Raw genomic sequence first — 15,364 nt, forward strand, 5'->3', positions numbered from 1 at the left:
TCATTCTGTAAATGTTAGAATAAGTAAAGGACATCTTATGCAAATTTGGAAAAGTGTAATATATCCACTGCTGTTGATTTGAAGAAAAAAAGCAGCTTTTGTTTTGTTTCCTTCTAGCCCTACAGTCTTTGTATTCAATCATTGCTGGACTCTTTAAGCCATGGATACTGGTCTTGGATAAGGAAGATGCAAGGTATATATTGCATTTTAAAATTAAATGAATTTTTGGCTAAAGTAAGGACTTTAACCCTGTAAGAATGGCTTTCATTATTACGTGGTTTTTAATCATTCATGACTGTCTTATGACCTTCCATTTAAATAGCTCTTACTTGTCTCATATCCTTAATAATTATGGAACTAATTCATGACTTACATCAGATTTTCCAAGGTTTGGATTGAATAATTATCTTAGTAATTATTATTACAAGAAATATCTTGTAATAATAGTACGACCAGAGCTTGATGATGACCAAGTAAGTATTGCATTCTGTTCTGAAAACACTGAAACTTTCTTTTCACAAAAGAAAGCCAAATACAGCCTCAAATGTCAGTGGTATGTCAAGAAACTTCAGGCTAAATCAGTCCTATGATGATCTGCTGCCTTGTGTACCTCTGTCTTCACATGAACAATTATTTGTACTGTTATATGTTTAAATTTTGCTTTCTTTCAAAACTAAAACCTTTTTTTGATTTTTGAGTGCACCTTCAGCTCTTATATTAGAAGGTTGACTGCAGATGGTATGTGATGTCATTGAGAAATTCCAGTCTTTTGGTTTGAAATTCTATTTTGAAACATCAAGTTATTTCTGTTTACTCAGTGTTATTGTGACTCTTCACTGGGTTACTGAATATGCATCTCTTCTAAGGAAGAAGAATTCAGTCCTAAAGAATTGAGTTTGAGAAAACTGCCGATACTTGTGCTGTACTGACTTTCTGTGCTTTAGAATATTTAAATTGCTGAAATATTTATGGTCAGGGCACTGAAATTTGTGTTGCTGCCCTTGTGCTTCTTTTCAGTAACCAACCCTGCTACCCCTGGCTGGAGAGTGACACCCCTGTAGCCTCCACTGTGGTCTCTTTGTTTACAAATTGCATCAAGCTTTTGCACGAGAGCTTTAAAGGTGGGTGAAAAGCTGTTTTAGTGAAGCAGCACCTTCTGTTTTACCAGAGTGAAAAAAAAGGTTTTTCATTGAGATGTAGGACAGGAGGGGATTTTACTCAAGATGACCACTGCAGTCATATCAGGAGCCCTTACTTGTTTCATCCTTAAGAGGCACCTTTTTTATCTTGGCAAGGGTAGATAATGTGATTGATAGATGCATGTTGGTCAGATAACAAATTTAATGTAAAGGAAAGCCAGACAGAGTGACCTGTCATGAGAAGTGCATGAATTCTTTCCAGGTCTGTGTGTTGTTCCCAAACAACATATGCAGTAGCATGTCACCCTGACCAATACATGTTCTTCAATAGCTAGTTTGGGGAGTAGTTTAATCTCCAGGATTGATCATTTTGAGCCCCTATTTAGCATTGCGTGTTGTGCCTAATGGGTACTTAGACATAGGAAAAATTAATTTCACAATACCCCTTAACAACTTTTAGGGATGAACTAGATTCAAACTTATGTGTTATTTTTAATTATTTATTTTTACAGGATAATTGTGTTTTTATAAAATTCGAGATGCATAAGATATTCTTTAAAAAAAAGCAAAATGGCCCAACATTAAAGCAGTTCAGTTCCACATTGCAGGAGTATTTTATAACTTCAATTTATTGTCCACCAACGTTCAAAAGGGCAGGTCAGGGCATGCAATCATAAGCCTCCCCACTTGTTGATTTTGAGAAAAAAAATCTAAAAGTTTAATATGACTTCTTTTTTTTGGATAACTGCAGCTTAGTGTAACTTACAAGTTTTTTAATCTCCAAAATTAGACTTTCTTTTGAAATCCAACTTTCCCTGAATTTTTTTTCTGTTGTTAATTCAGATATTTTCTTTGGTTCTAGAAAAGCTGTTGCCAAGCCATCATGGGGCTCTCTGGTTACATCTCATGCATTACTGTGAGTGTTGCACAGCCCCCAAAATGCCAGAGTTTATTCTCTATGCCTTCCACACTGAGTTCAAAAGGCTTCCATGGAAGGAAATGCATCCAGACCAGATGCTGATGGAAGAGTTCTTCAAAGTGAGTACCTGGCATCTGTTGAATTAAGTTCATAGTCAGTGTTGCCCTTGAAAATAACTGGAGAGCTGGAGACAGTTCTTTTAGCAAGTAGGCTTTCAAAGTTTGTAGTAATCACAGCTGCTTGTTTTGTGGTGGATTTTTGTGAAGAGGTGTATTTGAGTCTTAGACAAAATTGTGGGAAGCTGTAAAGCTGCCAGTGTTTGTAATCTGCTGTTGCTCTATCTGAATGTCTCATTTATTACACATATATTTACTATGGATTTAGTCAGATTTAATATATTTTACTAATGCCATGGTTTTTTCACTTCCAAGTTGTCTGAGACAACATAAAGCTGACCTAAAATGCTGCTGGGGATTTATAGTTGACTGAGGAACTGAAAAATGTGAAAGTATTAATAACTTGCATCATTTTATGCACCTATCTTTTTTCCTTTCTCCTTCTTAGATTGAAAGGGGCAGTCCCAAGAGTTGTTTCTTATTCTTGGGTTATGTTTTATGTGAAATAAACTGGGTCAGTGTCCTCTCTGATGCCTGGAATCCCAACCCTCAGCCTCAGACTCACAACATGATTGTCTGTTTGCTGTATATGATGGTCCTGTTGGCAAAGGAGGAACAACTTATTGGTGAAGAGGTAATTTTTAGAAATGTTCATACCCATCAGTCTTAAAAGAAAAATAATCCTTCACTAAGAAGGACATAGGATGGGACTCCTTTCTCACTTGCAAAATGATTAACTGAAGTGGGTTTTGCATATGTAAAATACCCAATATGGTATTCCAGAGGTGGCCAAGAGTAATTCCATAGCTGAGGCATTTTTTATAACTTGTGTGAAAAAAAAGAAGAGCTGGTGTCCATTTTAAGAAATTTCTTAGGTTCTGTAATCCAATAGCGTTGGAAGGAGTAAGCAAATTAATACAGGCAGTTTCCCTGGAGTTATAAAATGGCAGTCTGGCTTTTGGAAGGAACAAATGTGTTAATTTCATTAGGGCAATATTATATATACCTTAAGGGGAAGCTTCTTCTGACAGCCTGAATGAAAAGAGTGTAGGAGCAGCTCTCACTGTGCCTGGATCACCTTTTGGGGGGGCTCACTGAGTCACATTTATTCTGTCACAAGGCCAGTCATGTAAACCTCATGAGTGCCTTGCTTCTTTTTCTGAGTGGCAAACATGACTGTGTGGAGGGATGGTAAGGAATCATTCATCTGTGGAAAGTTTAGGGCTGGATCTGAGTCTTACTATGCGTGTTCCGGATGTTTTCCAACCTGATCAACAGTACTGGTGACACTTGAGGTGGGTGGAGCACAGCTCAGCAGTGGGATTAGTCCCTGTGAGGTTTGGAGCAGCTCTTGATCCCAATGTAGTTCTTTTTGTAGCTTTCTAAAAGGAAAATACGTGTCTGCTGAAACATGTTTTCTCAAGGGTGAGAGCTGTTCAGCCCTTACTCAGAACTGCTCTTGCAAGCGTTTATTTCTTACCATAAAATGCTCCATGTGATGTGACGACAAATCACAATGATGTAATAGCATCTTGAAGACCAGGTATGTCTTTAAGAAGCTTGCCACTGTCTGCATCTGATGAGTTACTGGGGGACAGAGTACTTCATCTGTTGAATCTGAGGATGAGTTTTCTGATTCCCTTGCTCCGCAGGGGGATTGGATCATCTCTGATTTCTCAGTGCCTTTCCCATTTACGGTTGCATTCCAATGTTTCTGAATTGTAATAGGATAGAGAATCAGTGGGCATTAGGTGGTACTTTCCAAATCCTACCCTTGCTAAGAGCTCTTTGTCGGTAAATCTAGCTCAGTCTCATCCAGTCCATTGCTTCTGGAGGGCTCTTCCAGAGGGACTGGATTGTCTGCAGGAAGTCCCATTTCACATCTGTCGGCTTGCTTCCACTTCCAACATCTTCTGTTTTCCTCTGAGGCACTGAGAGATGCTGCATCAAGGTGTCACCAGCAGCCTTTGACCATCACTGTATTTCAGTTTAGGAAAGTTACCAGAGTTCATGTGCTTTGACCTGAATGTATTTGCTTATCAGAAGCTTCTCAAGCTTCAGAAGATACCTGTTTGTACATGGTGTGAGTCAGCCTCAGGAATTCTCTCCTACCCTCCAGCAGTATGTTAAACTGACACACTGTCAGGAGGTTTTTGCCTCCCAGAAAGCTCCTGTGACACCTTGACCTAAATCTCAGACTTTCTCAGCCCTGTGTTCCTGAGCACGAGCAACTTAAGTACGTGTTGTACCAGTGTCATGTCCTTGTTGAAATAGTCTAATTTGGGTTAGTTCTGGGTTGTAGCACAGCTCCAGTATTTGTTCATTCTAAAACATGTAGAATCATAGAAGGATAGGATAGAGTGTAGAATGTCCTGAGTTGGAAGGGACCCACACGGATCATTGAGTCCAACCCCTGACCCTGCCCAGGATACCCCAGCAATCCCCCCCTGTCCCTGAGAGTGTTATCCAAACACTCCTTGAGCTCTGGCAGCCTTGGGGCCGTGACCATTGCCCTGGGGAGCCTGGTCAGTGCCCACCCACCCTCTGGGGGAAGAACCTTTTCCTGATATCCAACCTAAACCATCCCTGACACAGCTCCAGCCACTCAGTGTTTCTCAGTGTCCATGGGGACCGTTTTTTACTGCAGGTGTTTAAGAACAGGTGATAGCTGCTTGTGGACAGAGAGATGTTTCCATCTGCAAACTTTCACTGCCTGTGTGAGCTGGGGGTACTGAAGGCTGCTGTGCTGTTCAGGATGCTATTTCTGAGAATATGCACTTGGGGAGTCCCTCAGGTTGGTAGATGACTCACTGAATGGAAAATTAAGGGACCCCGTTTCTACTGCAAACTTAGACCAACCTAGTTTTTTATATAATATTTTAATGTCTCTTTTACATCTGTTCAGAAGTACATTTAACTCGCAGGGTCTCCATTCTTTCTTGCTGTCTTTACATGTTTACATGTTAAATTTTAGTGTTTCTCCCTGACTTCTGTGCTGCAGCAACCTGAATGCTAGAGATGACATACATGTGTTAGCTTACTGCTTGAATAAGGACTTGCTTTACAGTCAGACTCCCATTGGTCATCTATCTCCATGGGGGTTCTGCTCCATCGCTTTCAAAATCTGGAGCAGGGGCTTCCTTCCAATGTTGAGTACTGTGAATATTAATTTAAAACTGCAAAGAAGGTGTAGCTTAGACTGATGTCTTTAAATCTTCAGGAATCGCCACTCATAAATCTTCTTGGACAGACCAGCTCCCTTCCTTGGCAGCTTGTGGGCATTTCATCTTATCAAAGCATCATCAGCTACTGCAACAGTCACTACCCTCCCTCTGTTATCCTTGCTAAGGATGCTGCAGCTGAACTGATCGTGAAGCTCCTGAAAATCTCGGCAGGCTTTGGGGCATCTTCGGATAGTCACATCCACCTCGTGAGTTGGACTGGTCTTGCAGTGTCTCTGAGCTGTTCGTGGCTGTTCTTTGCAATGTTCTGGTTGTGTGTATTATGGGAAGTGTTCTAGGCACGATGTTTTTTTTGTTTTTTCTAATCGACTTCAATTCTGTTGAACAGGACGCAACACTGAAGTGCCGAGCGTACATTTGCCAGGTGGTTCAGTTCCTCAGCACCCTGGAGCAAAGTGGAAAGATCACCCTTGCAGTTTTGGAGCAGGAAATGGCCAAGCTGCTGGATGATGTAGTCATCTTTAATCCCCCAGGTCTGTGTTGTAGAAACAGCCAATTGCTTCAAGGCTGCCAAGATCCTGTACTCTGCTGCATGGATTGATGAACGTCTGTGACTGTGTAATTACTTGCATTACTATAATGTCTCCTAATATACCACCTATATACACATGTCACCAAAGCAATTATGTTGCTTTGTTTATGTGTTTATATAAGTGGTATATTAGCACACAGCAAAAATATGAATTACCCCATAGACCTATCAAGAGTGACACAACCAACAATTAAAACAGGGCTTATGTTGTGAGTGAAACAGGCTGATATCCAGGAGCTTGAGGGATTTTCTTTGTTGTTTGTTTTTTTTTTAATTTAACTTAATTTAAATTTATTTATTTTTTAATTTTTATTTTACTTGTTCATTTACATCTATTTTAAAAGGAAGAATGGCAGAAATATATTCTCTTGGTCCTGAGGGATTAGGAGTAATGGGTACAAACTGAAAGAGAGGAAATTTAGGCCAGATATTGGGAAGCAATTCTTACTTTTAGAGCGGTGAGCTACTGGAACAGGTTGCCCAGGGAGGTTTTGGATGCTCCAGCCCTGTCAGTGTTCGAGACCATGTTAGATAAGGCTTTGAGCAACCTGGTCTAGTGGATGCTGTCTCTGCCCATGATAGGGGAGTTAGGACTAGATGAAGTTTAAGGTCCCTTCCAACCCTTAACATTCCATCATTCTATGATTGGGCTCTCAGAAATGGTTCTAAATTGTAGAATTTGGAAAACCTGAGAGTACTGAAGTATGAGAGTTACCCTGATGTGCATTAGTGGTATGATGTACCCCCACACAGGGGATTTATATCGATCTGATTGTTAGCACTAGTCCCATCCCAAGGTTCCTCTATGAAGCTGTAACTTGAGGTGGAATCAGTTGTCTCACTGTAATCCACAGAAATGCTTGTCAGCAGTTTTGTGGGTCACGGGCAGGAAGAGACACAAGTGTGCTGGCAAGCAGGAACGAGCCGCAGGGTTTTCCCAGTGTCTGCAGAAAGTGTCCAGTGGCAAAGCTGAATTTGGGTTCCAGTGTCGATTTACTGATGTGGTTCTCTGCTCTCTGCCCTCCAGACATGGACCTGCAGACGCGCCACCTGGCCCTCAGCAGTCTCTTCACGGAAACGCTGATGATGCTGAACAATTCCAGCATCACCACGGCCGAGTCTCTCCGGGGGACCCTACGGAGGTGGATAGAAGGCAAAGTGCACGGACTGCTGGCCATGCCTCTGCTCACAGCGGCCTGCCAGAGCCTGGCCTCGGTGCGGCACATGGCCGAGACCACAGAGGCCTGTATCACTGCTTACTTCAGTGAGGGTAGGGGCCTTCTCTGCTTGTCTCAGGAGCTTGGGCCACCCTCGGATACCATTGAACACACATCGTCTGGAATCATGGAATGGTTTGGGTTGGAAGGGACCTTAAAGATCGTCTTGTTCCAACCCCTCTGCCGTGGGTAGGGATGAGGGGGGAATGACACACTTCACACTGACACAGGGGAGGGTTAGAGGGTTATTGTGAAGGAATTCTCCCCTGTGAGGGTGGAGAGGCCCTGACACTGGTTGCCCAGAGAAGCTGTGGCTGCCCCATCCCTGGGAATGTCCACGACCAGGTTGGACGGAGCTTGGAGCAACCTGGGCTAGTGGAAGGTGTCCCTGCCCATGGCAGGGCAATGGAACAAGATGGTCTTTAAGGTCCTTTCCAACCCAAAACCATTCTGGGATTCTGTAATTGAGATTTGGGGTTTACAACTGCTCTGTGTGTTTTCTTAAGAATTATACCTGTCTGTCTGAAAACTGATTTCCTTTTTGTAGTGTTGCCATTTTTACAGCTAAAGGGGAGGACTTCTTAAAAAAGGAATCATTCCAAGAGAACAGAAGACATTTGTACCCTCCTGTAGTGTTGTGTAGGCTAATTTAAGAAAAAGAAATTCCTGTTTGGTAAAAATCTGCAGTTCTGTGGTGGGGGTGGTTTTCTTTTTTGGTTTTGTTTTTTTTTTTTTCCCTTTGGTTTACATAATCCTTGTGGAACCACATTTTTATTTCTTCTGCTTTCTGTGTGGAAGATTTTAGTGTACCTGAAGGAAATACTTTTAATTCCTTGCTAAAATGTTCAAATTCTAGTCCTGTCTGAATGCTGGGAAAATATCTCACCTTTACCTCAAGGAGATGCCCTTTGATAGTGGAGTTTTTCTTTTCTCTCCACCAGAGTTTCATGACATGTTGATTACCTGGAAAACAGCTAAACCAGCCCAGAGTCTGTAAACAGTAGCCCTAGTTCTTAGGTTTTACTACGTGCTGCTTTTTCACACTCTTTTTGTTCTTTCCTTCTGTTTTCTTCATAGATTCTCCTCACCACCAGGATTTAGGCTGGGGCCCTATACTTGCCTCCCTCCAAGTTCCTGAGCTAACCATGGAAGAATTCCTGCAGGAGTGTCTGTCTTTAGGAAGCTACTTGACCCTGTATGTCTACCTGCTGCAATGCCTGAACACTGACCAAACTCTTACCAATGAAATGAAGATCCTGCTGACCATCAGCAAGTGGCTGGAGCAGGTGTACCCCAGGTACGAAGCTTGGAGCTTCTGAACGTGCCTTGACTTTTAGATCAAGTTTATTTGTACTTGTATAGCTGAGATAATGAGGTGTCTCGGTTAATTAGGTTAATTTCAACAGGCTGCTGGATGAAATGGCATGTCCTTTTTTATCCAGTAATTAAGAGTTTGTCCTTCTGCAGTACCAACACTAATAGTTGTGATGGTTAAACAGAAGAAGGTATTTAATTTGTTAGAGCACTAGTGAGTTTCAGTCATTTTTCAATCAGAGAAGCTCGATTTCAGTGACAGGATTTGTGCTCAGTTAAAATGACTCGAAGCAAACCCTGAATCACTCAGGGTTCCACTTTCCAGCATGTCCACTAGGTGGGATGAGTTACATGCTAAATATTCAGTCTGGCACTCTGGGAGACCTGGTGTTCCAAGCTGCTCCATGGGGCCTGATCAACAGCTCTCAACCAAATCTGGAGCCAATGGGTCTGGTGAAGTGCCCAGAGTCAGGGACCTGAATGCTGTAAAACAACTTCCAAGATGACTGGGTTCTGGGGGGAAAGGAGGCATAGCCCTGGGGTCAAAATAAAAATCCTCAGAAGTATGTAACAGCTGTATTTAGAGTTGCTGCTGAAATTGCCAGGATTTAGCAAACACGATGAATATCTTTCCATATTAATGCTGATTATGTTCATATTTTCTGTGAAAGAATGATTTGGAAAAATTTGTGTTCTCACTGTTTCTTGAAATTCAGAAAGCATTCTCTCACTGTGGTAGGTGCTGTAGTAATTTGATTGCCAGAGTGTGAAAGAGGCAGCAAAGCCACCACACAGAGCAGATAAAACCTTGCTCTGAACATCAGAGCTGAGATTGCCTGGGATGGGAAATGACTAGGTGGGGTGATATGAGGATAGTCTGATGCAGGAAACTCGTGCTGATGCTTTATGTGGAAAGTCTGAGGCTGTTAACTTAAGCTGCAAACTGTTTTGGGAAAGATTAAAAATATCATAGGGGGAACTTCACTTTGTGCTTTACTCAACAAAAACATTCAATGTTTCCTTTTTTTCAAAGATCATATTAAAAGTCTAAATTGTTGTGGAAACAACAGCTAGTGCTTCCTAAAGTGTTTTATTGGTAAGTAAAGAAAAGAACAAAAGAGTAGAGATACAGCTTCTTTCCTTTTATACCAAGTCTTAGTCAAGTTTAAATCCACTTAGGACTGCAGTATCATTTATTTCCAGTTGTAAAGCTTAAAAGGAAGCGCTGTTCTTTGTCCTCTTACAGGCTCTTAAAACCTGCTAGCTGATGGCTCAAATCCACAACAGTAGCAGTTACAGCAGTGTAATAATTGGTGGGGTGTACAGCCATTTTATCCTCATACAGTAGGAGATTACTGTCACTAATTAACCATCTGAATTCTTCCTGGGCCTGGCGGGCAGAGAAACAGGCTTCTTAATCTATGCAACTGACTCTTTAATTTATGTTTTGTTTTATTTTATTCTTTAAATCTCACCTAAAGCTCAGCAAAGGAAGAGGCCAAGCTGTTTCTTTGGTGGCATAAGGCCATGCAGTTATCCCTGATTCAGATGGAGCAGGACGATGCTGTTCTGATCGAATCCGTCATCCGGACACTGCTGTCCATCCAGGGCAGGCAGAGCCAGCTGGCTGAAGAGAGACTGACTTCTGGAATACTTGGTGCTATTGGACTGGGCAGGAGGTCTCCTTTGTCACCCAGGTAAAGGATGGAGTGTGATAAATTAATTGCTTTGAGTCATTGTATTAAAGAAGCAGCCTGGGTCCAGACTGCCCAGTGCAGTGTCAGAAGATGTTCTGAATCCAAGCTGTCCCCAGATCTATAAAGTTGTTTGGGCCAGTCACAGAAAAAACACAGGGAGTGTGATAATCTGGTTAAGAAGTGAGTGTGAACTTCTGTAAAGTCTGTGATGGAGAAGGAAAATGCAGTTGTGATTCTGACTTAGTGCCCAGCAAAGTTTGTAGGCAGACTGTTAGAGGAAGATACTTGCATTTGGTATGTAGAAGACTTTCAGTTGACCTGACAAGGTTTTGTATAATAACATACACTTTGCCCTTTCTGTTTTAACCTTGAGATATTGGAAATGTTAAGAGAATCTCAAGGAAGCATGTGCTTGCTTGTTGTTCACTTTACCTTCCAAAGAGAGACACCAAGTTTGATGGCTAGCTGTTAAAAACAAGTTCACTGTGGAGAGAATGCCAAGGAAAAAACCATAAATGCTTGTGGAACACGAATACCTAAACATAAGTTTATGTTTATAAGGATGCAGTCCTGTTGAAATTGCTCTGAATTCTTGGTCTCATTCAACTGATCCCTCGATTTGGATGGTGAGGATGTTTCACAGTCTGTGAAGTGAGGAGTGTTTCAGATGTGGCTTCAAGGCTTCAGCTAAGCTTGAAGCAGATGTAACATTTCATATGTATCATATTATATCATCCTCTAGTATGTATGATATCCTGTTTTATGTGTATACAGAGAAGCTGGATGCCCCATGCCTGGACGTGTTTAAGGCCAGGTTGGACGGGGCTTGGAGCAACCTGGTCTAGTGGAAGGTGTCCCTGCCCAGGGCAGGGGGTGGAATTGGATGAGCTTTGATGTCCCCTCCAACCTAAACCATTCTGTTTGATATGATATTCATCATGATATGAACCCGTGATATTCAAGTGACTTCTTTTTTTCTAATGCATTGGAGATGGTCGTCTAAAGCCTCTACTTTGTTCCTCATGCAAGAGATACCTCATGGCGTAGAACTCCCAGCGTACCTGCTGTTGAGACCTGCAAATCTGACGCCCCCTTCTCTCTCTGTGCTTCCCCCACGCAGGTTTCGGGTGGTTGCCCGCAGTCTGTCTGCTTTCCTCTTGGTGCAGATTCCTGCAGAGAGCCAAGTGCGCCTGAAAGCCGGCTCGGAGCCCAAGCTGTCTCAGAAGGCTCAGCAGGTGAGCTCTGCCCATCTCTGGCTGCTTGACATGCCCTCTGTGTGTGCTTCTTTAGCTTTTGGGGTGAAGTAATAAGAATCACTGCAAGCATTTCTTCAAGCTAAATCCTGCCCTCACCTTGTTGCTGTGAACTTTGGCAGCAGGACTGTGTGTTTGAGCTCTGTCCTAAGGTGATCCTAGGTAAAACAGCTTGTACAATATTCTGTATTAATATAAAGGCATCAGTTTCTAATCTTACACACTGAAAAAGGAGCAGATGAACTTATATCTGTAAACCTTGACTTCTGAGAGTTTGGAGCATTGCAGGTGGAAGGAATTGAAAACAAACAGGAAAAAAGAGTGCTGCTGGTGATTGCCCTGCTTTTAAGTGATAAAGCAGGGCTGCATTCACACTGACATTTGTTTATGTGAGGTCAGGGCTTAAAAGCCCTGTGACAAATAAACATTCCTGCTTTAGCATGTGCACTGACCATGATGGTCTTTCAGTAAGCATGTGAGAAGAGGAAAGAGTTGATTAGAAACCAGAGCAAAGTAGCTTGGTACAATTTGTTTCTCTTAAGAAAAGAATGAAACTTGTTCAGAAATACGTCCAGCATTTGCTCTGCCTACTACTGCCAACATGGACTTTTCTATGTATAATTTTTAACTTGACAGTCAATACCTAAATTTAATGTTATTAATAGGAGTAAAACAATACTGTTATGAAAGTTAAGATGTTCATAAGAACAGCATGCAGCAAATATCAAGTGTGTTGCAGTTTGTAGTTCAACATAATTTCTGTCAAACTGTTTCCTGAGTTCACAAAGTAAATATTTGAAAATATTTGGGTTGCAGAATCCTAGCAAGCCTTGATAGGACAGTTTTTGTCCTGATCTTGGGGAGTGACTCGAATATACAATATATCACTCAAAAATACAGGTGACTCCAAACACTGTTATGTGAGTGTGGTTTATAACTGTTTTGTTCAGAAAACTCTGGGTTCTGTAGTAGGTAAGGATCTTCTGGGGGAACTGTGCATATTGTGGCTCATGAACTGGCTTGTTGTGGACCAGAGTTCATCTAACAGAGTTCTCCCTTGTACCCACAGGCACTGAGCGCTCTTGAATCCATGGCGTCAAACAAGCAGTATATGGAGTACCAAGAGCAGCTCTCCCAGGCTTCTGTGTTCATCAGGCATCCAGAGCATTGTCTTCGGGATGGCAACAACCTGCTGGCTCTCCTTGTCAACACCCTGTACCCAGAAGTGCATTATTTGGACACCATCCGGTAGCGGCGCTGGGCTCGCAGGGCCATCACTCAGTGCCCATCACCCTGGTTTACAAACAGTGTCCCTGCTGCACAAATAACTTTCACCTTCAGAGTTCCACTTAGTAACTAAGTCAGAATTGTGAATGGGAGCGGCATGCTGTCAAGCTTTTCTCCCCTTTAAGGTTTTCTTGCTTCCCTTTTTAGGCCTGTGGAATTGCCTTTTTTTTTTTTTTTTTGACTGAAAGCACTTGAATATCCTCCTGTGTGTGGTGCACTTCTGAGAGGAGGGTACTTGGGGATAGGTGTACAAATCATTAGTCAGCAAAGCTCATCCTGGAGCGTCTGGAGTTTTTGCTTGGTGCCTTTTTTATTTTCCAATGTGTCATCACTCAGGCCAGTTCAAATTTACTGGGGGATTGTGTGTAAAAGAGGTTTGACTTTCTTAACCAAGGATACCTCTGAGTCTTACCTGAGTGTGTGTCTAGTGATTTTTGTGAAATCCCTGTATTTGAAAAGATGGTACTTCAGGTTTTGATTTCTTTTTGCTATTCCACAGAAATCTGTAGTTGAGAGGCATGCCTACAATCTTCACCCACTTGTGTAAATATTAACAAAAGTTGTAACTGAAGAACTTTGGTTTTTTCCTGTTTTCTAAATATTAGTGTGTCTGCATCTATATTGCTTCATTAAATGCAAGTAACTTCTAGCCAAGTTCAAGGGGATTTAAATCCAGAAACAGATTTTCTGGATCTCTAGTGTCTGGGAGGGGAACAGTCAGTTATGATCATGTTAGGTAGGATTCCTTAATTCTTAAAGTCTGGTTGTTTAGGAAATACTGATTTAACAAGTGTCCACCCACCACTTAAGTTTATTTTCTTTTGCCTGGCTGGGCATGACACCATGAGATTTTAGAGGACGCTATGAAGAGGTGCTTCTGTTGTATTAAATTTGGTGATCACTTGTTAAAATTCTGTTGCCAAAGCATGAACCACGAGCCTGTAGTTTCAGCTGAATGATCACTGTCTTTGTTGCCTTGTCTGATCATAAGATGCACTTTTGTTTAGGGAAAGCAGAAGATGAATTTTTCCCGTTGCTTGTTTGACGTCCCCTTCATCACTGATGTGTTTGAGGTGGCCCAAGGTCCTACAGTCCCAATCCCTACACCTGTGTGAAGGAACTGATCGCTTTTTCTCTCCCTCCATTAATTGTGCCTTTGTGTTTATGACATGGTTGCACGTTAAAACATGAGTTCTGATCACTAGGGGATAGAAATGTGCTGCCTACTGTCTGGTCAATGATGCTTTGATCTGTTCCTCCCAACGGTGGTTCTGGTGCTGCAGAGCAGATCAGCTTTTTCTTCTTGCCAGATTCTGCTAATTATGCCAGCTGGGTCATTAGATCACCGTCATGTTAATGTGGTCTTAGAGTTCTTTGCTCTATCTGCGAGCCTATAAATAGATATACATATGTACATCCCTCTGTATATTAACCAGATACCAAATGCAGCATGTTTTTTAAGACTCTTTTGGAAAATTCGTGTCTGGAGGAATACATTCGGCTGCTTTCCCCCCCTCAAAGACTTAAAAGCACTGGTTTTATTAGATTCAGTGTTATTGATCAGTTGCATATAAATGTGAAAAAGTCAGAAATACGTGTTTGAGATGCACTTTCAAAATGAGGAATTGTTTCAGCTGTTTTTACAAATGTTGTATTTATAACATGCTATGTCTGCAAAGACCATGCAAAAATAAAAACAAAAAATCAAGCAGTTTGTGACAGACACTGTGATGTTTTCAAGTTGCTGGAAGAATACACTCCAGGTAACACATAATTGCTGTATGTGTCACCCACAGGACCAGTCTTCTGGCTTCATGGTCAGTGTGGTAATGGCAGAAGTCTGAACCTGTGCTTTCCTCAAACACAGGGGGGCAGTTTCAGTTTTGTGAACTAACAGATCCACTGGCAGTTCTCTGTGCAAATGTGAACTCCAGAGCTTGGGGCCTTATTTTCCAAATTGTGCCCAACAGAGTGACTTCTTATTTCTTCTAGTTTTACTGGAAAGGCTCTGGCATTCCCAGCATCTCCCACTGTCTCTCGTGCCCAAAACTACAACGTTCTTGTTCACATCATTAAATGTCACCGGGTGCTCTCAGAAGGAAAACTGAGTTTTATGTTGATTTTAACATTGTAGATTGCATGGAAAGAGATTAAATGATTATGTCAGCTACTCAATAACAACTGTGCCTGTTGGATACTTGGTGCCGTTTAGTTGGAGAATGAGTATCTGTGGCTTTTTGAATGTTTTACCTCACACAGCAGTTGTTGCATTGGGATGAGTTGTTGCCTGTGGGTTGCAGCTCAAGTATTTATTAATAAAATAAGGCCAAACAGGGAAATGGGCATAACAGCTGAATGTGGCATTAACTTCACTCAGGGGAATGGAGAAGCAGAAGTTGAGCAGCAAGGTGCCTGAAATGTGCAGGCAGTGCTTGCTCTGCAGGCTGACTGCTTAGCAACCCACTGGGGCTGTGGTGATGGGAGATGGCATAATTTATCCTGGGAGAATAGAGGGCAGTGGCCAAATCCTCCCAAACCCTGAATGTGCATAAACTGAGCAGTTTAGGAGGAGGGGAGGAACTGGGACACACTTTTTAGGCCAAGTGAGTTCAACATTAGAAGCCTCCTGGCATGTGCCCTGCTGTGTT

At 42.0% G+C, this 15,364-nt stretch overlaps 1 protein-coding gene across 1 annotated transcript in view; it reads left to right on the top strand.

Moving 5' to 3' along the window:
- EPG5 (ectopic P-granules autophagy protein 5 homolog) overlaps positions 1 to 13,315 on the top strand; it is a 56,637-nt gene extending 43,322 nt beyond the window's left edge. Inside the window, exons 36-46 of the mRNA XM_029962148.1 lie at positions 118 to 193; positions 1,018 to 1,121; positions 2,002 to 2,177; positions 2,623 to 2,808; positions 5,395 to 5,604; positions 5,745 to 5,889; positions 6,976 to 7,218; positions 8,243 to 8,462; positions 9,961 to 10,176; positions 11,297 to 11,411; positions 12,499 to 13,315. Of these exons, the coding sequence (XP_029818008.1) occupies positions 118 to 193; positions 1,018 to 1,121; positions 2,002 to 2,177; positions 2,623 to 2,808; positions 5,395 to 5,604; positions 5,745 to 5,889; positions 6,976 to 7,218; positions 8,243 to 8,462; positions 9,961 to 10,176; positions 11,297 to 11,411; positions 12,499 to 12,681 (1,874 nt within the window). The 3' untranslated portion in view covers positions 12,682 to 13,315. The remainder of the gene's footprint in view (positions 1 to 117; positions 194 to 1,017; positions 1,122 to 2,001; positions 2,178 to 2,622; positions 2,809 to 5,394; positions 5,605 to 5,744; positions 5,890 to 6,975; positions 7,219 to 8,242; positions 8,463 to 9,960; positions 10,177 to 11,296; positions 11,412 to 12,498) is intronic.
- The last annotated feature ends 2,049 nt before the right edge of the window (positions 13,316 to 15,364 follow it).

The sequence above is a fragment of the Manacus vitellinus genome, unplaced genomic scaffold (genome assembly GCF_001715985.3).
Source record: "Manacus vitellinus isolate BGI_N305 unplaced genomic scaffold, ASM171598v3 scaffold_42_pilon, whole genome shotgun sequence".
Taxonomy (NCBI): Eukaryota; Metazoa; Chordata; class Aves; order Passeriformes; family Pipridae; genus Manacus; species Manacus vitellinus.